This window comes from Apus apus, chromosome 6 (assembly GCF_020740795.1).
Source record: "Apus apus isolate bApuApu2 chromosome 6, bApuApu2.pri.cur, whole genome shotgun sequence".
Lineage (NCBI taxonomy): Eukaryota > Metazoa > Chordata > Aves > Apodiformes > Apodidae > Apus > Apus apus.
The window spans coordinates 38,607,767-38,630,953 of NC_067287.1; the positions used below are offsets into that span (position 1 = coordinate 38,607,767).

At 46.3% G+C, this 23,187-nt stretch overlaps 1 protein-coding gene across 1 annotated transcript in view; it reads right to left on the minus strand.

Moving 5' to 3' along the window:
- The window catches only part of NDUFA10 (NADH:ubiquinone oxidoreductase subunit A10), a 37,793-nt gene extending 16,038 nt beyond the window's left edge, over nucleotides 1-21,755 (minus strand). The window contains exons 1-8 of the mRNA XM_051623850.1: nucleotides 21,599-21,755; nucleotides 19,456-19,624; nucleotides 18,629-18,844; nucleotides 17,780-17,866; nucleotides 16,284-16,405; nucleotides 14,923-15,002; nucleotides 11,205-11,259; nucleotides 5,879-5,964 (exon numbers count right to left, since the gene is read on the minus strand). Of these exons, the coding sequence (XP_051479810.1) occupies nucleotides 5,879-5,964; nucleotides 11,205-11,259; nucleotides 14,923-15,002; nucleotides 16,284-16,405; nucleotides 17,780-17,866; nucleotides 18,629-18,844; nucleotides 19,456-19,624; nucleotides 21,599-21,667 (884 nt within the window). The 5' untranslated portion in view covers nucleotides 21,668-21,755. The remainder of the gene's footprint in view (nucleotides 1-5,878; nucleotides 5,965-11,204; nucleotides 11,260-14,922; nucleotides 15,003-16,283; nucleotides 16,406-17,779; nucleotides 17,867-18,628; nucleotides 18,845-19,455; nucleotides 19,625-21,598) is intronic.
- Between the last annotated feature and the right edge of the window lie 1,432 nt (nucleotides 21,756-23,187).

Below are 23,187 nucleotides of genomic sequence, written 5' to 3' on the forward strand. Positions count from 1 at the left end.
CCCACAGAAATGGGAGAGCCCGCTCTCTGCTAAGTGGCAACAGATGTTCTGGACTTTACAAGTCCGCAGCAGAAAGCAGATAAAATTTGTCCAGGTATATATAAAGTGTAACTTGACACACAGACACAGAGTCTAGTAGTCAAATAGTCCATAGTTAACCTATTTCTTAATGAATCTCAGCCAAATGGCAACTGTAGAGGACAATTCCCAGGCACAACTCATTTTAGTTAGGGGCCAAGATGAAAAAAATCTGCTGTTCTTCAAACTTCTTTGCTCTCACAACCACTGCCCAACAAAAAACGTAAACCTCATGCTACCAAAGATGGCTTCTCCAGCTTCAGCTCTACTCTGTACTGAAAGAAATAACTCTGAATACTAAAAGCACCACACAAAGATACCTGGCACAACGACGTCTTTAACCACAAAACCACGTTCACTTGCCAGAACTAATTCACTGCTCAACAGGAAGCATTTAAAAGCATCTTTTATGTTTCCTTAGTTTTCTCTTTTGTCACCAGCACAACATTATCACTATTTATTATTTTCTTGAAGCAGCTTTCATCACTCTTAGCTTCCCAGAGACTGCTTAACCTGCCCATAAGATTATGTGACATTTCAGACTCAGCTGAGAGCACCTAAGTGACTGCATAGTCCTAGGTCTGTAGGAGCATTAGATTTTAGCTCACCATCATTGTAACCACCAATAATCCTACTAACCAGGGTTCTTCCTATGGCTGCACAGGAATCACACTCCTAAGTACATTTACAACAATGGGTAGCTCAACTCTTCTGCAAAAGCACCTACTTCACATCTGCTTTGTCCAGCAAGACATGCATGAGCAGGTACTGAGGAAACAAGACTGGCACATTCCTGCCTCTTTCCAGAGGAGGAAAGTCCTGTTTCCCTAACAGGCAGCTTACAAGAAGGATACACAAATTTTCCAGGGAACCTGCAGGGAACTGATGACACACCTGTAACTTTGTGTTGTTTTTTTTCTCCTCAGCTATGTATAAAACAAAGTGCCCAAATCTCCTCCAACAATGAACATCAGAAAGTCTTATGAATGTATTTGCTGAAGTTGCAGGGTAGGGTAAGGAAAGCAGACTGCTGGCAAAAAAAACACCACCAAAACAACCAGTCAACCAAAAAAACAACCCAGTTTTCATAGCCTGAACCATGACTTCTCAACTGATGTTGGCACAGTCACAAGAACTGAAGTGACAATGAAAACCACACTTCCTACCTAAAAGCATTCACTGGCCTAAGAGGCTTAGAGCAACACAAACATATCAAATTAAATTCTGCACTTAGGCATGAAAGTAACTTGAGAAAGAGCAGTTGGATCCAACTGGAAAACATTATTTTCTCACACACCTTGAAACCTGCTTCTCACAGACTGGTGATTGTGTTTCAAGTGTGACTGGGTGAGTGGCTGCCATTGGTTCGTCTGCTCTTCACACCCTCACTACCTTGGCCAGGGCTCCTCAGCCCCTGCTGAAGTTGGCTTCCCTACCTCCCATGGGTAGGGTACAACACGTGTGTGTGAGCCCATGAGTGTGTGATACACTTGTGAGAGCAGGGGAAAGGAGAAATGCTTCTGACTCATGCCATGGACACACACAGCTGGGCAGAAGAGACAGTTCCTGCATCCAACTCCAACCATACTGACCTCCTCTGCCTCTGCACTCGTTCAGCAGGCACAAAGGACAAGTGCAGGCTGTGTTTCTCTCATGTGCCCTGCCCATTTTCTCCAGAACTTGGCAAAGGCAGGGCAATGGCACACAGACCTCCTTCTGGCAAAGGAACTCCAACTCCACCGTTTGGTTAGGCAGAACAAGCAGAATGCCATGCCCACGATGAACCAAACCACAGCTGCTCCCTTAGTGAGCAATAAACACCATGAACACCACGAAAGAAAAAAAGAGCTTTCCAAGAAAAGCAGGTGTGCAAGAGAAGGTGAGAAGGTGCAACAACAGCTCTTCAAATCTATAAGAGGCCTCTGCAAAGAGGCAATTACAAAGAACTGCTTCAATTGAAGCAAGAGAGCAGTAAGGTGCTGAAGGAGGTAGTTTTTAATAGTGCCAGAAGCTTTACCATGAATACTTTGGAGTCTCCATATCAGTTTCAAAACCAAGCCCAATACACCTCTTGCAAGGACTTCTAGTCCTGCTGTGTGAAATCAGACAAGGCAGACAACCCAAGATGGACACTGCTTCCCTTAGCTAAGCGTGCCACATTGCTCTGTCAAGCTGTGCTGAAGGGTTGCCCTTCCCTCATTCATTCCTAGGCTCCCTCCTTGCAATATTTCACTTCACTGGAGCAAAATGTAGAGAGAGGAAACAGGAGCCAAGCTCTGGGGTTAGCAATAGTTCCAAGAAGCTAAACAAATGTTAAGAAAACTTAGAAATGACTAGTTACTGCATATACCAGGTCCTTCAGTAACAACCCCAGGATACATGTCTGATGTCCCGCCAAACACAACACTGGAGAATTTACTACAGAAGGTTTGTGGCACTCTAGGAGTTATTAATGACCAAAACTGAACAGATGAGCATGGCAGACTATTTTATGCTGGACTGTTTCCATTTGGAAATGGATCCTCTTTTCATAAAGATAAAACAAGTGCCAACACCTCTCTTTTTTTTTTTTTTTTTTAAATTAAGTTAGTGGTGGCTTACAAAAGCTGAAAATTGGCCCTTACAAAGTATGTTCTGCTGCAGCAAATTCCAAAGGATTCCTCCAGGGATGTAACAGATTGAACTGTGGACTTGTCTGATGAAACAAGTCCAAGGCAGCAAGCTTCCCTCTCCAGCTGATAAAGGAACATGGACAGTGCTACACCAAATACAGCCCTCCATTCCAAAACATTCTTTTCTAAGAGACCACGTGCTTGTTTCCCGAGCACAGAGAAAGGTGCTGCAGAGGGTGCAGTGGCAACACAGGAACTCCTTGAGACATTTCAAAAGGCCAGGGTGGTTTCTGTTGGACACAGCACCTGGAAGTGAAGACGTGGAGAACATCCTCTGGGAGATCCCTCCAGCTTACACACACACAAATATATACATTTTTAACCTTTTGCCAAGACATGCCTCAGTCCCACAACCACACTACTCTCTATTAGAGCAAAGGGGAGAGCACTTGAGGGCAAGGCAGGGAGATAAAAGGTATCATTATGCAACTGATTTTATATGGGTGTGGGCCCACTGGTTTTATTAGCTTACTTATTTGCATTCCCAAAGCAATCAGGGGCTCCGCTGGGGTTTCTGTGTGTCAGACCCCTGTACCTGCAGGATTAGGACTGCAATGCCCTGCCTGAAACAGCCCACATCAGGATGAGGGGGCTGCATTGCTCGGAGGTCAGCAGAGGAAGCAACTGCAGGTGGAAAACCAAATACCTGCTGCAGCCCTGCAGAAACACCCGCGAGAGGGCAGCATGGGCCAGCCGATGGAACAAGCAGCCCAGCAGGAGCAGGCTACAAAACCTCCTCCAGAAGAAAAAAACACCTGCTTTAATGTTCATGAACTAGCACCCGAGTTTGGCATCTGATGCTCAGGGATGCAATTCCAATGCTGAGGAGATGCAGCAGACCCCCTGCAGTGCCTGCTCAGTCCTTACACCTTGTCCACTGTCTGGGCCTGACATGCAGGCAGGGACAGGAGGAGACTCATGTCTGCCCTGCACTTCTGGAGTTTACAAAGATTATGTCCAAACCTACACATTTTTAGAAGATGGCCTAAAGGTGCTCTTCCCATTCTGCCCAGCATGTTGCCCACGATTTCTTCACTTGGCTGAGCAAGGCACGAGCACAAAACTGGCACAGGATCTGTTGTCACATGTTGGATCAATGCCCCAATAGCCCAGCACCTTTCCAGGATTCCCAAGCAAGCAGAGAGCACATCCAGCAGATGTCTGAATCCAAATGCTGTCAGCAGCACTATTCTGAAGGCTGGGGGAAGCACCAAACCTCCAACCAGAAGAATATTTAACTTGGCTGTTGGTTGCACTGCAAGATCTTAAAACAGCCACACGCTGCCAAGAGAAGAAATAATTTCGTATGATCTACAATGACAAGAGCCTTGCACAGGAGACCCTCACGCTCTCCCCCCAGGGTTCAATCAACAGCCAAGTGCTTAACAATGCCATTCACTCCCTTCTACAGCTGTGAAACAGAATTTTCATACTGTATCTTTATACACTGCTCTTTAATTACATGCTTTCCTTTAACTCCCTCCTACACTCTGCAATTAACAATCCTTTCTTAACACCCATACTAGTGTGAAGCTATAGGAAAACAAGCAACTCAAACTGCATTTTCCTTTTTCAAAGGAAAACCAATTTTGATAGCATTGCAGGATCTAAGCAACCAGATGCAATCCTTTAATCACTACTCAAAGAAACCTCTTCTCAGATACTTAAAAGGACACCCAAATCATGACTTGTTTCTCTTAAAACACCACCCAACACCACTCTCCTGCAATCTGTCTTTACCCCTTGACAGAAGGGCCACAGAAAAGGAACATTACCTCTACTTTTAGGAGGCACTTGAAGAAACAGCACAGAAAAGTAAACCTGTATCACAGGGGTCAAAGTGTTGGTCTGATCTCACTTTTTTACAAACATGTCTGTGGTTTTGTTCAACACATTTTGGAGTTTGGAGGGCTTCCTCTCTTTTCAGCACTGCTCGGGGGACACAGTCAGCCCCACCAGTAGCACTCCACAGCTGAACTGGGAGACAGAGAACCATGGAGAACTTGCCAGAAATCATTATAGGATCAAAATTACCAAATTGGATTCTATTGCAGAAAGACACTTGCTACGATCCGAGTCTGACCTCTTCACATCCAACTAGACAGACTAGGATCCTTAACCAAAAAAATACCCAAAACAACTCTTGAAGTGCTGTAATTTATAATCCCTGTTGTTACTGTGAAGAGTGAACCATAGAACTGCAACACCTCATGAATTAGGATTAAAACTTCTCTTTACAAGTATTTACTGGGAGTCAGAGGAAAGAAGGAAAAATGAACTTATTGAGCAATCACCCAAGTGTGCCTGATTCCCTTTTGTCCCCTACACTCTGTTCAGCCAGCTTCTTGACTGGGAAGATATTTAAAAGCAGATAGCATAAGAAATTAGTCTACTTTTAGACAAAAAAACACTCTAAACAAAGCCAATCTAAACAGCACCAGATCTATAACTTGCTACAAGGTTGCTCTGTCAACAAGCTTTGTTTCAGGATGCCATGCTGCCAGGGCAGCAGAGAAATCACCAAGCCAACTGCACCAATGCTGGCTTTAAAATGAAATGCTCTTTTGTGATCATCCAGGAACACAAGTGCTCACAGAAAACACCTTCCTAAGGACCACAGCACTTTGGAAATGCCTGGTGAGTTCTTGTGCTTCATTACGGGAAAGGGATCTGAGAAGGGGAACTGAGAGGGGACATTTAGGTTAGATATGAGGAAGAAATTCTTCACTCTAAGCGTGGTGAGGAACTGGAATGGTTGCCCAGGGAGGCTGTTGATGCCCCATCCCTGGAGGTGTTCAAGGCCAGGTTGGATGAGGTTTGTGCAGCCTGGTCTAGTGGTGGGTTCTCTGCTCATGGCAGGGAGGTTGGAGCTTGATGATCTTTAAGGTCCCTTCCAACCTTAATGATTCTATGGTTCTAGGATCTATTTGTCTGGAGTCTCTCCTCAATTAGCAGCAGCAGCAAAATGCCACACACCAGTATTACAAAAGCCTGCTACCACTGCTCACTTGGACAAAAAAAACAAGTCACAGTGCAAATATAAACACAGCTTCATAAACTCCAGGTTTTAACCATTCTCTTCGAGATCTGATGCTAAGCAGTGTTCAGTTACTGGAAGTTATACTTACTAAAGTCTCAACTGATGGAAAGAAACATCATCCTGCTCCAGCCACGGCCCCTTGTCAAACTTCAGGTACTCAATGTCTTCAAGTACCTGGAATCAGAAGATAAAAACCATACTAAGAGGTGGGCTGATCAGAACATCCAAAATCCAATAAACACACCCCCAGATCAATGAAATAATCAACATTTATTATTAAACAAGTCACCCAGCAAAAAGGCTCCACTGCTAAAGCTGCATTAACAGTGCAAACGTTCAGAGGTAACACATCTCCCTGACATTTTTCTGGAGGTCGTGGCCCTGCCATAAGCCCCAGGCAGACATGTGGGAGTCAGCTCTAAAGTTCCTGGTGCTTTTAGGCTTGCCAAGCAGAGGATGACAGAGAATAAATTGGCTGAGTGGTGCCTTATTTCCAAATTCTTACCTGATCCAAGAGACACTTCTTCAACCTGCCACTGGGGCTGAAAGGACGCAGAGAAGGTACAACCCCACCTTTCCAGGCAGAGTGAGGTGGAAATAAGCCCAAATTTAAACCACTGTTTTTGGAACCAAAAAGCCGTTATGCTACACAGGAAGCCTGTTTGTTTTCCAGCAAGGCTGAGAACTGAGACAGGCTGAGGAGCAACTGTGGCAACTGCCACGCACCAGGAGCAGAAAGGAAAGGCAAAGCTCACTGCTCAGCACCCAGACCATTCACACAAGTAACACCAACTCAGCAAATCATGCCCTCAGCATCCCCCAACTTATCAATCCTGCCTTTGAGATCCATTTATAGCCTGGCTCCACCAGAAAACAGATCTTTGCTGACCCACTGGGCAATTGCTTAACACAAGCCCCAGGTTACCAAACAGGACAGATTGGATCTGAAGAAAAACCAAACCAGTGTCAGGAGGATGCACTTAAGGCGCATAATGAGGTGGAGACAGCACCTGGAAGGAACTTGGGAAGGTGTGGGTTGCTACAGCTCCAAACATCACTTTTCAGAGGCCTTTTCCAGAAGGAAAGGACAAAGCTCAAGACCAAAATGCTGATGACACACTGTCAACCCATTGACAAGTGAGGATGCCAGTAATAAAGCGAGTGATAGAATAATAAATGAAAACTGCTTCAGTTCTTGTCTGTACATTAAATTCACTCTAATTATACTCTGTGGTCACAGCAAATGTTAAATGCCATCTATTGCCACATAAAAGACAATAACTAAGTGCTTTTACAAAGTCATTTTGAATATAAAGATCCACTTTATTACTATCATTATGATTTTATGGTAAGAAATAATGGCTTAGAGATACAAATGCCTCAAGGAAAATGATCATGCATTTGTATTTCTTAAAGACTAATTTTGCTGATAAAGACTTAAAAAAATATGGTCGACTTGGACATCACCAAAGCATATTTAAAACTTCAAGGAAGTTTTGATGCTCCTCAACCATTTTTGCTGCCTTATAAAGAGGCAGAGCAGGCAAGCCAGAACACTGAAGCTGAGAGCTCAGAAACCTACTTTTCACATAAAGAAAAAAAGCAGGTGACAAATCCACCTCTTGGTATAAAAATGTTTAATTCTTAAAAAAACACTACAGAAAACTGCACCACAGACAGTGAGAAGAGTTTTCAAACTTGTATTTAGAAACTGTGTCTTCCTACCAAGCTGCTGTAACTTAACTCCCCAAGATAAGCCTTAGATGATGCAAAGAAGAGAGGTATATTGCAAGACAGCTCGAAGATCCATTTATTTTACTTATTTAATTGAAAAGCTGAACCTCCACCATACTTCCTATTAGCTACACAAAAGCAATTCCTCCTCTATTCTCCAGCAAAGCTTGGGAAACTCCCCACTATGGCTGATATCAGGACTAATAATAGAGCCCCTATCAACAGGGCTCAGAATATGCTGCATGGAAAAAGAAGTCTGTATGCAAATCAGTTTTGCACACTCTTATTATCACATCAGAAGACACCTCTCCCAGCAGCTTGCTAACAATGGTATTAGCCTCCCCACCAGGCTGAAAGAACAGCTTCCTAATTTATAAGGAATGCCCTGGCACCCCCTGGGAATTAGCAGCAGATGAATGATTTAACCTGATGGCAGCACAACTCGTGGTGACATCCAGGAGAGTTCAAGCCTTAATATATTGCAGAGCACAGCAGGATTGAGAAATAAAGTTGTCTCAATAATGAGAATCTTTCTATAATCTTTGCCACTAACCCAACACGAACAGCTGACAATTTCTGAGCTTGTTTCACAGAGATCTGAAAATGCTGTTGCTGGAAGAGCTGGGGGGGGGGAGGAGGTGGGCAATAGGTGACACTGTTCTTATCCACATCATTTCTGGGGACATAGACACCAAACCCCAACATGTTACATTTTTAAGTTATGTCCTTTATTTTTTTAATATCTGGGGCTTTAAAAAATAATCAAAACAAACATATGAGCCAAGTGTTTATTCCTTGTGTAAAAGCAGTCTAAAACACCCTAACAAAGCTCATTTCAGTACTTTTGACTCCTTTGGTGACTACAACCAAGGCTAATTGCAATGTGAAACCCTGACTGATCTTCTTGAAGCACACATCAGAAACACAAGTCATTTCCAAGTTGTGCATGTCTGTTATGAGCAAATCAAAAGCCACTAAACTATATGGTTACAGAAAAATCAAGCTCCCAATCACACAGCAAATCACCTGTAGAACACTGTTAAACATTGCTATCAACAGGATACACCTGTGTCAATAAATACCCTGCAAGCCAAAGCCAAATCCCTCCTGCCAACTCCTGTTTCCAAATTTCAGCTGTTTCATTCCAAAAGTAAACTGAACCTGAAGGGGAAAAAACCAACTTTATTCTTTGAAGGGGAAAGAGCACCCATCTCTATAGCCAGCAGCTGACAAAGAAAATTACATCAACTTGTACTCTGACTTCAAAATAATAACCCTTCTTTTAGCCCAGATGAGTCCATCCAAATTAGAAACTGCATCAGTGCATAATGATGAGCCCATGGACAGTGATGACACAAGACTGCTGAGCTTGGGAGACTATCAACTTGAGCAGTAAGACCTTCAGACCGACTTTAAACCCCGATCTAAAGGATTAAAATAAAATCCTGGAAGTGAGTTTTACTACCAAAAAAATCGTAGGGAGGAAACAAACTGCTTTATTCTGACCACTTCCAGACATGCTCAGAGAGGGGAGGCAAGAAGAAAATACCACAACACCCCCTCTTTTTCACAGGGGCACTTGCAAGACTCACAATTCTGAGATTCAAGATTTACTCAGCAACAGTAATTTCAGGACAAGGACAGTATGTGAAGGTTCACCCTATTTTCAGTAATTTTTCCCCCCTCCAGAAAATGATACAGAATATTTGTGTCAAAAGGGTCAGCTGGTGAAGGTCACAGGTAGCTACCTGCATAAATCTCAGAACAAAATGTAAGGCCTTTGGTTCTCTTGAAACTTCCAAAACCACCTCATTTTCAGAGATTTTAGAAGTTCTGCACTACTCCAAATGCAAGCAGTTACTTTGAGGTGCCAATTCACAATTAAGTTCTATTTTTCTGTTGTCACACTGAAGCCACCAGCTCTTTTTGTGGGTACAAACTTGATCTGCCTCAACAAGTCCAACTGGTTAATTATGATAACCTCTATTATCAAGGGCCTGAGTGCCCAGAAACCCAGCCACAAGAGGGTAGGACCCAAAATGACACAAAACTACTTTGTCATAAAGGGAACTAAAAGGCCTAGGGATGCACAGCTAACATGTTAAATGTTGAGGGCCAGGAAAGTCCTTGCCAATGTTTTCTGCTTCACAAGCTTTTGCATGGGAACACAAGGCAGGTGCAGGCCATCATCATGCACACCACCAACCAAAATCCACACTTCAGGCTTCAGGGAGATTACTGCAGACTTCAGCTGAAACAGCATCATCCTCAACTCCAACAGCAGGAAACAAGCTCCAGATTTTCCAGCTTCTTGGTCTCAAGACTGCTCTAAGAAACACTTGTTTGGAAAAAACTCTCCCCAGTTTTATGGCTGACCATGACACTACATGGTGAGGAATACCCCTCTGCTCAGCCTGGCTCAGGTGTCCCAGCTGATGAAGGAATTAATTGCATACTGCTGTGCAAAGTTCTGGACAATATAACCAGCCACATACTGCTGCTTCCCTCTGAGAGAGGAAAGGAGAGCATTAAGTGGACTTATCAGAGGATGAAAACATTAAAATCAGCAAGACCTATCTGAAAATATATTTTTAGTGCAGCTGCCACTACAGAATTCAAGTGAGCTTTCAGGGATTCACTGAGTAACTTTCATCCCTAGTACTGAAACAGACCCACTGCAATCCTGCCCAGAATTACATTTTTCTTTCTGAGCAGGGGAAAACCAACTACAGAAAGTTAACAAAGGGGAAGCAAAAGGCTTCTGTCAGCTCACTAGTAACCCTCCATGAGCCAAAATGTTTGCTGAAATAAGGCAAACATATACATTCTCCAAAAAATAACACAGGGGAGCAGGAAGAAGTGATCTCATGTTAATCCTGTCACATAGTAAGAGATGGTTTATTCCTAGCAATGACCATCTACCTGGCTCAGTCCAGAGCTATTGTGTTCAGCAAAACCATTTGGAGAAAAAAACCTGCAGTTTAGATGCCCTGTTAGCTCACACAGATGAGCAACCCAGGGTGACAAAGCCTGTTAACAGCTCTGGTTATCCAGCTGTTTGCTCTAACCAAATCATGACCACCTTTTAGAAAACAGCAGCTACTTTATTGCATAGGAACCTGTGCACCAACCTGGATCACAGGAAGCTTCACAGTGGCAGAAGCCAACAGAGACAGATCTTACACTGGGAGTGATGTTCCTCTTGGGTAATGCCATTGGTTCCCAAACTGGGCTATGCAGAGCCTTGCCCATCCCACCAGCCACTTCCAACAGGGATGCTAACTGAACAGCCAAGCACTGCACAGCCCAGCAGGGACTCAGGAACATCCCTCACAGGATCTGCTTAGAAAAACAAACTGAATTTGGAAATACCTGCCAGAAGCTACATCAGACAGAAAACACACAAGAAATTATTAGTGATGGTCTGCAGGAGGCCCTGCTTGCTCAGCCAGCCAGGGATCTTGGCAGAATCATGGGGGTAGGATTTCCACTCCTGACAAAACACTCACCCATTTAAATACTCCAGTAGAGACCCAGTTCAGGTCTTTGCCATAGCAACAAACACTAAATGCATAAAGTAATTAACTAAGTTTGTTATCTAGGATAACGTGTTCTCTTTACATTTCAGTCTTGGAAGTGAAAAAAAAATATAAAAAACAATATTTACAGGAAACTCTTACCTTCTCCACATCCTCTGCCTCAGCTGCTGTGTACTGCAGAACTTCACTGGTCTCACTGCAAAGAGGAAAACAGTTGAATTCCCCTGATACAAGTGCTCTACCTACCCTCCCCCTGCTCCAAAATGAAGCAGAAATTAAGTTGAAAGGCACAAACACAGAACCAGAATCATCAGCATTTTTTTAGGATGCTTACAGGGCTCTTGCAACAGAATTCTCATTAGAGCTCGAAGTTGCTTCTTTCCTGGTGCAAAATCATTTTTGAAGGGCAAGAGGCCTATGGTATCTACATCATTTCAGTTTAAAAAAATATATATATATTTAAAATCCCACCTATTAATTTGTTTCCATTTCACTAATGTGGATACTTGCCCCAATTAAAATTGGCCAATCGATTTTAAGCCAATTTTCAACTGATCTAACCCAAAACTCCTGTAGACCTTTCTTTTTACAAGTAGGTTAATACCTGTGAGCCATTTTGAAAAGAATAGAGTCATTCTTCATTATTTACTAAGACTGGGCTAACTGACCAAAGCAATGCAGTTAGCAGGATCTGTTAAATGTTTTTAAACTTTTAATTGTTTTCTTATTCACGTAGCAGCCTTCACTGAAGTCATTTGCAGAGCAGGGCCATGACAGGAGCTCCTACACAAACATGTTTCACTACTATGTACACACAGCCACCCTCAGTCGTTCCCAAACCTGCTCCAGCTGCCCTGGAAAACATTTAATTTAGCTAACAAAAACTTAAAAGAAAATAAAATGGCAGCCAGATGTGCCTGGTGTATTGAACACCACACAGCAAAGCTGAAGAGCATGGAGAAGAAATTGCACTTTTTGCTTGGCACAACCAACCACTTCTGAGTTTAATCAGGATTAATGCTGGCAACCTAAGTTGCTCTAAGCAGTCACGTTATCAAAATATCTTGTCACTGCAGCAGTGCAGACTAGTTCCTGGCCTGCAATAACACTGGTCAGTCAAAGCAGTTCTGGTAAAAAAGAAGCACCCATCTTAAAACAGCAAATACCCACTCTACAACACAGCACCTCAAGCAGCATCAAGTTGCTCCAATTAAATGGAAAAAGAGAACAGGAGTTTTGCTAAGTAACAAACTAGACTGTTTTCCTGCTGCATTTCAAGGGAAGCAGCAAACCCAAGATTCAACATGGCAAACATGCAGGAACTTGATAAACAGTCTATAACAACTCTTTTTAGCCTGTCTGAACCAGATCTTGGTCATCCTCAAGAGTCAGGGAATCAAATGCTTCTTAGTTTGCCTAGAGACTAACAGCCAGGCTTGAACTCACTGCAACACTCTGGAAACCAGCAAACAGTTGCAGAGAGCTGAAGCTGCTGGACGTGTATCCCATACACAAGCCATTAGTGAGGTCCAGAGATGTGTGAAGAAGCTTCACTCATTCACAGCTCCCCCTGCTCAAGGGGACAGAGATGTCCTTCTTCAGACCTGAGCACAAAGAGTGATCTGGCAAGCTACTGTAAGCCCACCTGCTGATGAGGATGCCAAGCAGAGGGTGTTGGCTTAACAAGTTTTCTGACCATGCACAGATAAAGGGGAAAGGGTTGAAATCACAGCATGAGCAGGTCTAGGATTTAGCCTCATTAAACACCACCACGTATTTCAGGGGCTTGATTGGATCCAAAGGACAAGCAGCATTTTTCTCCTTGGTAGCAAATTCAGAGCAGTTCTGCCCTCAGGGGGTTGACAGTCACAGAATCACACAATCTTAGGGGTTGGAAGGGACCTGGAAAGATCATCTATTCCAACCCCCCTGCCAGAGCAGGGTCAACCCAGAGCATATCACACAGGACCGTGTCCAGGCAAGGTTTGGAATGTCTCCAGCCAAGGAGACTCCACAACCTCTCTGGGCAGCCTGTCCCAGGGCTCTGTCACTCTCACAGGGAAGTTTTTTCTGATGTTTATGTGGAACCTCCTGTGTTCCAGTTTGCACCCATTACCCCTTGTCCTGTCACTGGACATCACTGTGAAAAGCCTGGCTCCATCCTCCTGACACTCATCCTTAAAATATTTGTAAACACTTTCTCCTACCCTGCTGTCCAGCAGCTCAGCCCCCAACCTCTACTGGTCCATGGGGTTGTTCTTCCTCAGATGCAAGACTCTACACTTGCCCTTGTTGAATTTCACCAAGTTTCTCCCCCCCCAACTCTCCAGCCTGTCCAGGTCTCACTGAATGGCAGCACAGCCTGCTGGTGTGTCAGCCATTCCTCCCAGTTTGGTGTCATCAGCAAACTTGCTGAGGCCACACTCTGTTCCCTCATCCAGGGCGTTGATGAAGATACAGAACAGTACCAGTCCCAGTACCGACCCCTGAGGGACTCCACTAGTCACCAACCTCCAACTAGATTCTGTCCATCCCACCCTCCCTCTCCATCCTTAGCCCCCATGTCCTCCTCAGAGCCATATGGTGGCCACTAACCTGGGGGGGACACACTGGGAAGCAGCTGACCAGACACCACACAAGCAACTTGTGCCCTGTGTGAATGACAAGGTCATTCTGTTACTCAGTTGCTCAGTTCAATTCATGCCCACACTAACCCTTGCATAAATACAGATCATTTTGATATAGGCCTGGCTCTCTGACCTTTCAGAGTTTCCCTCCCAGACATCTATTTGTTTATGAGGGACTAAAACTGCTTACATTCACATGCTTTTAAATTTTCAGGGCAATTTGATTTTTGATAAGAGCTCTTCTCTAAGAATTGTGCTAGCAGACAAACTAGAATTGTCTCATCTGAAGTTTACAGTGCACGCAGTCTTGCTTTCCAGCTAGAGAAAGCTAGGGGAGCCCAGAGAAGACCACCTTTAATCTCTCAGATCAGGCAGCAGTGCAGTCTTTATTTACCAGCACCAACAAGTTCATCAAGTCCTTTTCAGCACTCTCAGGTATGTGCCACATAGGGTGGAGAAGCAGAACTAGACAAGCAAAAGTCCCTTACCTGAAAACCTTTCTCCTCTCCCTCTACACCACTATCAAGAAATCAGCCAAAGCTATGACAACTGAAAGGAGGTTTTAGGTGAGAAAAACTCCAAACTCTCTAGAAAGGCCTGAGAAAAGCTCATATTGCATCACACTCGGGTCACACAAACACAGAGCTACAGCCACAGTGCTTTGGACATCACTCCAAGGAAGCATTCCAGCCCCTGCTGCAAGCTGGCAGAGAGGAGCAAAGGTGTCAGCATCCACCACGTACAGAAAGGGACACAGAGCTGGTTTTTGAAGAGCAAACAGGCCAGATTCCTGGCTCTGCCTTTCCAGTGCTCTTTCAACTGTGAAAAAGTTTGTTTCATTTTACATGACTGCATGACAGCAAAGCTGCAATGCCCAGAGACAGCAGGATGAAAACACACCCTGCAGTTCATTAGCTTTGCAACGTCTTGGGTAGGTCAGTTAATAAAATCCAACAAATTTACTACTGCAAAACACTTCACCCACTCTTAATGTCTCAAGAGTCAAAAAATGTTGCTTTATAAAGCTCACACCTAAAAAGACTTCATTTTTAATCTTCCAACATTCCCTCCATACAGTGGTTATGCCATTAGATCACCATATTGTACCACATAAGCACAGGGAGGATTCTTCCTGTGACATGACTTAGTTTTCCTAGATTGGCAGAGGTATTTAGGATTTGCACACATTTTTACTCAAAGGTTTCACAGACAAAGCTTTCTGGTTTGCTAACCTGATCTCTGGTAAGAAGGTCTTCTTGTAAGCATCCTCAATGTTCTGGAGATAGGAAGGAGACACCTTTTTCTCATATGGCTAAAAACAAACAGAAAACAAGGTTCTGAAATGAGCTTTCTTCTCTCACCAGCCCAGATTCCAGCCTAATCAGAAGGTGCTGTTACACCATCTGCCAGGAGCTCACTCTTGTACTGGCAGTCAAACATCCAAGTAAACCACATACACGTTAATGAAAGTTTCAACAATTAAGACAGTTGGAGTGTTTAGAATTTCTTATGTGATGTTAAATATCTAGAGTACCCTAAGGACTGAGTCAGCCCTGCATTATTATAGCCATGCTTTTAATGATCAGCCATCTGAGTAAGGTTCTTCTGACACATTGACTCAGGGTAATTACAAGCTACACCAGGTCTCAGAAATACCATTGACCTTTCTGCTCACAAGGGCAAAGAACTTGCAGGTTCCCACGATACATTAAGAAGTTTCCAATCCTGTCACTGAAGTTGCTAAAACACAAAAGTGTGGTTTTCCCATCCAAGAGTATCTTGTTCATTAAAGCACAGAGGCACATTCAGTCACAGCCCAAACTGCTGGAGGGCTGAAGGGGAGAGTCACTAGACCAGCAGACTAAGCAACTCAGGCATCTTGAAGAGAGAAACTAGGCCACCCTCCAAGGGTTTGGGGAGCAAAAGCAAGAATGTCCCACAACTGTCAAAGACCAACAATTAGTAAAAGTTGTGTATTGTAGCCTCAGGTTAGGCTGAAGTCACACTAGTGACAAGAAGCAACTTTATTTCTGATCAAGTTCACAACCAGCTTAGTCAGAAAGCTCGCTGGGTTTTGTATCTCGTGAAATACCTACACAAAACTAGTTTAATGTTTAAGACTGGTAGTTTCTCTGTGTTAAACTGAAAGTACCGAGCAGTAATTTTCTTAATTTGAAAAAGTTAAATGACCTTGCTGATCACAAGTGACCCACACTAACACAGCCAGCTAGGGAAGCTGGAGGTGGTGACCACCCGCTGGGGCTTCTGGCACTCAGAAAGCACAGGTCAAACTGCAAGAAGCATATTACCTGGGTGTGACTTCTGAAATGGCAGCTACAAAGGCTATCTTTTAAAAGCAGATGAATTTTATAAAAACCTTCTCATTGCAGAAATAGCAACAAGCTGATGCAGTCAAAAAAAGTTGTTTCTTTTTTTAGAACAAGCTTACCAGAACCCCCACACACTCATCACCAAAACAGTTCTTACACCTAAGAGGACAAGAATTTTGCACCAAGCCCCATGGGAGTGACACATGAGGGAATGATTGTAACAGACAGCAACAAGTAGTAACAGTGGCAAGAGATAAAATTACCTCCCCTTTCTCTTGAATCCTCTTCTGCACCTCTGAAACGGGCACATCTATATAAATGACCAAGTGGGGCGGCAGGAATTCAGACATGCTGATCTCTTTGATCTCCTTGTAGTGGTCAACACCTGTATAAAACCAAACCAAGCACACTGGGGAGCTAAAGGCAGCCCAGATGAACACATACACACATTCCAAATGGATACAGGGGCAACGGGAACAGCATTAAAATTGTAACCTATCAGGCAATGAATCTACAACTATTTATGTGTATTTTCCTGTGTTTGCTAAAGACATCCCATCTGCAAATAAATTCCACCTCTCACTTTTTTATTTGTAGTCTCCTCTTCTTGGCTGATAGAGCAAGCTTAGGGTAGGCTTTCCTCAAACAGGATTAAGGAACTGTTTAGGATAAACCATTTTCCAGAAGCACAAAGTAAAACACAATTAAACTAAGCTCTACACACACTGAGGTCTAAGACTCAAACATCAGTTATACCAATGGGGGATTTATTTCTGATTTAAGAAATACAGAAACCTGGGTTTTTCCTCAAGTTCCATCTTACAGAGAGTGTTAAAAAACAAATATACACCTCCTAAATCTAAGCCAACTCACACAAGACAGAAGGAACATGAGGCAGGCAGGGAAACAATTACCTTCACCTCAGGGGTAGCCAAAATGCCAGATTTGCTAAGACCAGGCAGAAACAACACTTTCAACAGCAGATTACTTAGGGGTCAGCTGATAGCTGAGCTTTTGCAGCTGTTTTCTCCAGACTTGCAAACATTTGTGCAGATCTAAGTTTGCATGTTTTGCCTGTGGCTGGTCTCCTGTGTATGTCACATAACTGCTCCAGTTCCTAGCCAAGGGATGGAGACACTGCTCTCTGCTCACCCACTGAGCTAGCCTTCCATGAGGAGCTAACAACCAGATGTTTAAGCACAACTTCCTTTTCATAAAACTGTGGTGACTATTCTCAATCACTTTCACATCACCTTATGTTTGGAAACAGCTTCCAGGAGGATTTGCTTCACCACCCTCCTACAGCTCAAGCTAAGGTCAACTGGCCTGTAGCTTCCTGGTTCTTCCTTCTCAAAGGCAAGAGCAACATTTTTGTTCTTTGAGATTCAAAGGGTGCTGGGTCATTTAAGGCAAGCAGACCAAGTCCTGTTGACCCATTCTTTACCTCCCACCTAATGCTGCAAAAGATCAAGGTCTGCCTGAAGGACCTTGAGTTTTCATCAGCATTTCCAGGGAACTACAGGAGTCTCTGGTTGACAGAATACAAGTAAGCAATACACAGGACACATGTACACACAAGTAGAACCAAAGTCTTGAATTAAAACTGGAAGTTTCATGTTTGAGGAGGGCCCAGAACAACTCCGAATACTTAAAAGGAGTCCATCTTCCAAGCAGGCTTTTTTGTTTCTTTTTTTAAAGCTACCACGTTTGTGGCTGAGTCCATGGCAAAATACCTTCCTTTTACATGCAGGTAACTTACATCTCTTGTGGATGTAGCCTTGTTTGAACATTGCCTCCAGGAACACAAAGTCGCTGTAAGGAGAGCGCTCTATCACCACACCTTGTCCTGCAAGGGAAAGCAGCTTCCAGTCAGCAAGGCTGCAAGAGGCTGCTGGCAGCAACACTTCCAGTTAATGACAGTGCTGCTCTTACCCCCCATTTCCTGCTTGCTTTTCTAGAAAAGTTAAGTAAAACAAAAGAGTAAGGTTTTAGCTTGCGAAAACGGCCTGGATGCGTGTGCCTCTTGCCCATATATTCCCACCCTGTGCCCATCACTGCAGTAGCCAAGTACCACTATATTTAAGGAGCACACTTAGATTCGTGTCTGACATACATTTTTTCATTTTTTTTGGAAAACACTGATTAAAGCACAGCAACAGGTAAATCAGTACTGGTATACCAAACTTTGTCTCACCAGAAGGTACCTGAATTATAACAATACCAGCACAAAACGTGAAATCAAAAGGACTGAACAAAAGACACCATCAGGAACTAAATCCAGGGAGAGTGTTTAATAGGCTGTACAACTCACAGCTGCCTTGGCATGTTGAAAATGCCTTTTTGAAAATAACCATCAGGGATTGCCAAATGAAAACTAGTCAACTGGGTAACTGGTGCCTGTTCTTTCTGCTAGAAACGATGGGAGATGATGTGCTCTAACACCAAACACGGCCAGTGCTCTTCTACAGGGGCTCACTAAGGGGGGAAAATATAGAAAGCTGAGCAACCTCACAGCCTTTCATGTCAAAATGCAGACTCTGCAGTACTTCAGAACAGCTTACTCACAAGGTGAATTAAGAAATGCTGTTAACATCCTGTCAAGCCTAACCTGTGGCCAGCAGATGCTCCAAGGCGTCCGCGTACTGCAGGACACGGTTACCAAACAGCCAAGCCTGCAGCCGGTAAGAGTGTCCATCAGGGCACTTGGGATCATTGTAAAACCTCTGCAGGTTACAGAAACCATTAAACTTCTCAGGCAGCAGTGTTCCATCTCCTGTGATTCGGTCTAGATAATGGATGTCTGCTTCTGGGAAGTATTTCATTCCTAACAGAAAAAGAGAAACCCACAACAGAACATCAATCAATAACAGCAAGTTTTGTTCATTTACATTAAACATTTATTCAGCTCGTTTAGATACGAGGCTCTGCTTTACACAGCTCCTGGAAACAGAGTAGAACCCTTCAGCCACTCACATCCCAGAGGGCAGGCAAACCCCAGTGGGAAGTGTAGCCACCTTCCCACAGTGAGAACTGAACTACTGTTCTAAGCAGAACCTTTTTGCCACCAATCCTCTGATCGCCCTGATCCTCTGCACACATCCGTGCAGGAGAGATCCTGCCTTTCAAGATGCTCCATCAGCACCAGGAGCTCAGTGAGCAAACTGGCTTCAGCAGAAGTGAAATTTCAACCCCAATAAACCACACTTCACACAAGTGTCCAGCAGATCTGACGAGCCTCCCATCAGCATCTCAAACCTCAACTACATTTTATCCTTCCCTTGTCTATACACCCTTCACATTATCTGTGGCATTTCCCAACAAGTAATTTTCCAGTCAAGAACTGCTGGTTGGTGAACGACCTTTCTTCACACACAAATAACAACCCCACTGCTAAATTCCAGTAAGTATTACAGAAATTGGTAAAATACGACATACCCAGTTTCTCTGCTATCTGTTGTGCTAGCTTGCCCTTCCCAGAAGATAAGTTTCCCTCCACTGTAAAGACTTTGCTGTATTCAGTGAACTTCCTTGAAGCTCTGTCTCCCAGCATATAAGCCAGCCAGCCATACTGCAAGTTCTGCTTGCAGCTGGTATGAATTCTTGCCTGAAAGAGAACACAGTAACAAAAATCAGCAGATTTTCATTTCCTTAGCTGAACCAGGCATGCCCAGCTTTTCCAGACCCTCTGTGCAGGAGGATGCACACTCACAGACCTCACACCAGGAATTCTGACACAGTACAGCCAGCACTGCCACTTCAGCTCAGCGACCAAAGCGGTACTGTAGGCTGAGAAGCTGTTGATGAAACAGGAGACCAGGAAGACAGAAACCACAAAAGAATTTTCAGTGTATCAAAGCCTGGAGCAGGACTGCTCTGCTAGAGGTCTGCCCTAGACCTGCATGACAACCAAAGCTCCCCAGACTTCCTGAAGGCCACAGACACATGCTGTGCCCCGTGTGCCTAAGTGAGACCCTGGAGTCAGCTTTTGTCTGCATTTTTTCTTAAGTTTGCTGGTGTGTGGGTATTAACATTAAACCTCCTCCCAGCCTCTCAGGAGTCACAGCTTCATTTCTGCACAAGACAGTTCCTGGACAGAGGCAGAAACACCCACCCGGCCTGTAAAGGTGAAATCCTGCTCAGCAAAGCAACCTTGGTCAGAACTAGAGCCGCCCTGCTCAGAACTAAAAAGCAGCCTCGCTCAGAACTAAAAAGCAGCCTCGCTCAGAACTAAAAAGCAGCCTCGCTCAGGACTAAAAAGCAGCCTCGCTCAGGACTAGAGCAGCCTCGCTCAGGACTAAAAAGCAGCCTCGCTCGGAACCAAAAAGCAGCCTCGCTCAGGACTAGAGCAGCCTCGCTCAGGACTAAAAAGCAGCCTCGCTCGGAACCAAAAAGCAGCCTCGCTCGGAACCAAAAAGCAGCCTCGCTCGGAACCAAAAAGCAGCCTCGCTCGGAACCAAAAAGCAGCCTCGCTCAGAACCAAAGCAAACCTCTTTCAGAACTAAAAAGCAGCCTCGCTCGGAACCAGAGCAGCCTCGCTCGGAACCAGAGCAGCCTCGCTCGGAACCAGAGCAGCCTCGCTCGGAACCAGAGCAGCCTCGCTCGGAACCAAAGCGGCCTCGCTCAGGACTAAAAAGCGGCCTCGCTCAGGACTAAAAAGCGGCCTCGCTCAGAACCAAAGCGGCCTCGCTCAGAACCAAAGCAGCCTCGCTCAGGACTAAAAAGCAGCCTCGCTCGGAACCAGAGCAGCCTCGCTCGGAACCAGAGCAGCCTTGGTTAGAACTAGAGCAGCCTCGCTCAGAACCAAAGCAGACCTCTTTCAGAACTAAAAAGCAGCCTCGCTCAGGACTAGAGCAGCCTCATTCGGAACCAAAGCAGCCTCGCTCGGAACCAAAGCAGCCTCGCTCAGGACTAAAAAGCGGCCTCGCTCGGAACCAGAGCAGCCTCGCTCGGAACTAAAAAGCAGCCTCGCTCGGAACCCGAGCAGCCTCGCTCAGAACTAAAAAGCAGCCTCGCTCAGCAGCCTCGCTCGGAACCAAAGCAGACCTCTTTCAGGACTAAAAAGCAGCCTCGCTCAGAACCAAAGCAAACCTCGCTCAGAACCAAAGCAAACCTCGCTCGGAACCAAAGCAAACCTCGCTCGGAACCAGAGCAAACCTCGCTCGGAACCAGAGCAAACCTCGCTCAGGACCGCAGCAGCCCCGCTCCCAGCGGGGCAGTGACCTTGCTGACGGACGTGCGGCCTCACCCGTGCGCCGTGTCCCGCTGCCGGCCCCTCCAGCAGCCCCACCCCCAAGCCGAAGGTCAGGGGGGGCTCATCGCACCCCTTCCTCTTCCCCCCCGGCCCTGCCTCAACCCCCCCCTCCCCTCCCTTCTCCCGGGCCCACCGGGATCGCTCCTCCCAGCCCCGATTCCCCCCCCCTCTCTCTCTGCCAGACCCGGGCAGGCCGCAGCGGCCCGGGGAGCCCGAGGGGAGCCCGAGGGGAGCCCGAGGGGAGCCCGCCCGGCCGGCAGCGGGGCCGTGCCCGGGAGCAGGACCGTGCCCCGGAGCGGGGCCGCCCGCCCTCCCCGCCCCGCTCACCCCCGGCCCCGCGAGGCTCCGCAGGCGGCCCCGGGCGGCCCGAGCCAGCCCGGCCCGGCACAAGGACATGGCGGCGCGGCGGGACGGAAGGGGCGGGCCGCTCGTGTCCGTGTCCGCCCGCTCGTGTCCGTGTCCGCCCGCTCCCCCTCTCGCCTCCGGCCCCGCGGCGCGGCTGCTTCCCGCCCGGCTCTCCCCCTTCTGCCCCCTCCTCCGCCTGCGAGCAGCCGGTGGCAGGGGCAGGGCGCTCGTCAGTTGGTTCAGCAGAAATACAGCCCCGTAAAAGTGTGCCAGGGGGTTACTTGTAAAGGGAAACTGGTCCGTCAGTGATGCCGAGCACCCTGCAGGTTGTGGTAACATCAAGTCTTCTGAGAACCTGTGGTGCCTGCAGACACTGATGTGGGTTCTGACCCATCATGTGGGTTCTGACCCACCTGGGCAACCTACCAGTGGGAGACTGGAGACAGGACCAGGACAGAGACAGGACCAGGAGGAGAGACAGGACCAGGAGAGACAGGACCAGGAGAGACAGGACCAGGAGAGACAGGACCAGGAGGAGAGACAGGACCAGGACAAAGACAGGGCCAGGACAGAGACAGGGCCAGGAGGAGAGACAGGACCAGGACAAAGACAGGGCCAGGACAGAGCCAGGACCAGGACAGAGACAGGACCAGGAGAGACAGGACCAGGGCAGAGACAGGACCAGGACAAAGACAGGGCCAGGACAGAGACAGGGCCAGGAGGAGAGACAGGACCTGGACAGAGACAGGACCAGGAGGAGAGACAGGACCTGGACAGAGACAGGACCAGGGCAGAGACAGGACCAGGGCAGAGACAGGGCCAGGACAGAGACAGGACCAGGACAGAGACAGGACCAGGACAGAGACAGGACCAGGGCAGAGACAGGACCAGGACAGAGACAGGACCAGGACAGAGACAGGACCAGGACACCAAAGGACTAGAATCAACAAAGCCCCCCCCAGCGCTGTGTTCCCATTTAGCTCCTGTCCTGCCCCGCTCTGCCCGGGGGGAGCAGCGGCTGAGGGGCAGGGGAACAGCTGGGTAAAGTCCCTTGGTCATGTCAGCCCATGGTTTGGCTGCCCAGAGAGAGGGGCAGCCCTGTGAGGAGCTGAGAGCCACTGTCTGCACATCTGAGGGGGGGAAAGGGAGCTCGCTGGCCCCCCTGGAAGCAGGGGAGGGCCCTGATCTCTGTCCCCGGGGGTTTGTGCCAGCTGGGGTCTGGCCAGCCTGACCCCCCCGAGTCAGGGCCTGTCACAGCATCTGGCCCTTGCCCACCCATGTAGCCCCTTGGTGTGAGGTCCCCCCTCCTGCCTGGCGGCAGGGAAGGCTCCCCAGACCTCGCTGTCCCTCCTGGGAACTTCTGCTCATGTGTCCTTGTTGGTGTGAGGGAGTGAGCCATGGCTCCTCTGCCTGTCCCACCCCACAAGCTCAGCAAAAAGGGTCAGATTCGTGGGATTTCAGTATTTTCTTCTAGATGCATTTTCTCAGAGGAGTATTAAAACCCCAATGATGCCCACACCGAACGTTAGCAATTCTTGTAATTACAGAGTTACAAAATGAGGGGCTGTTTT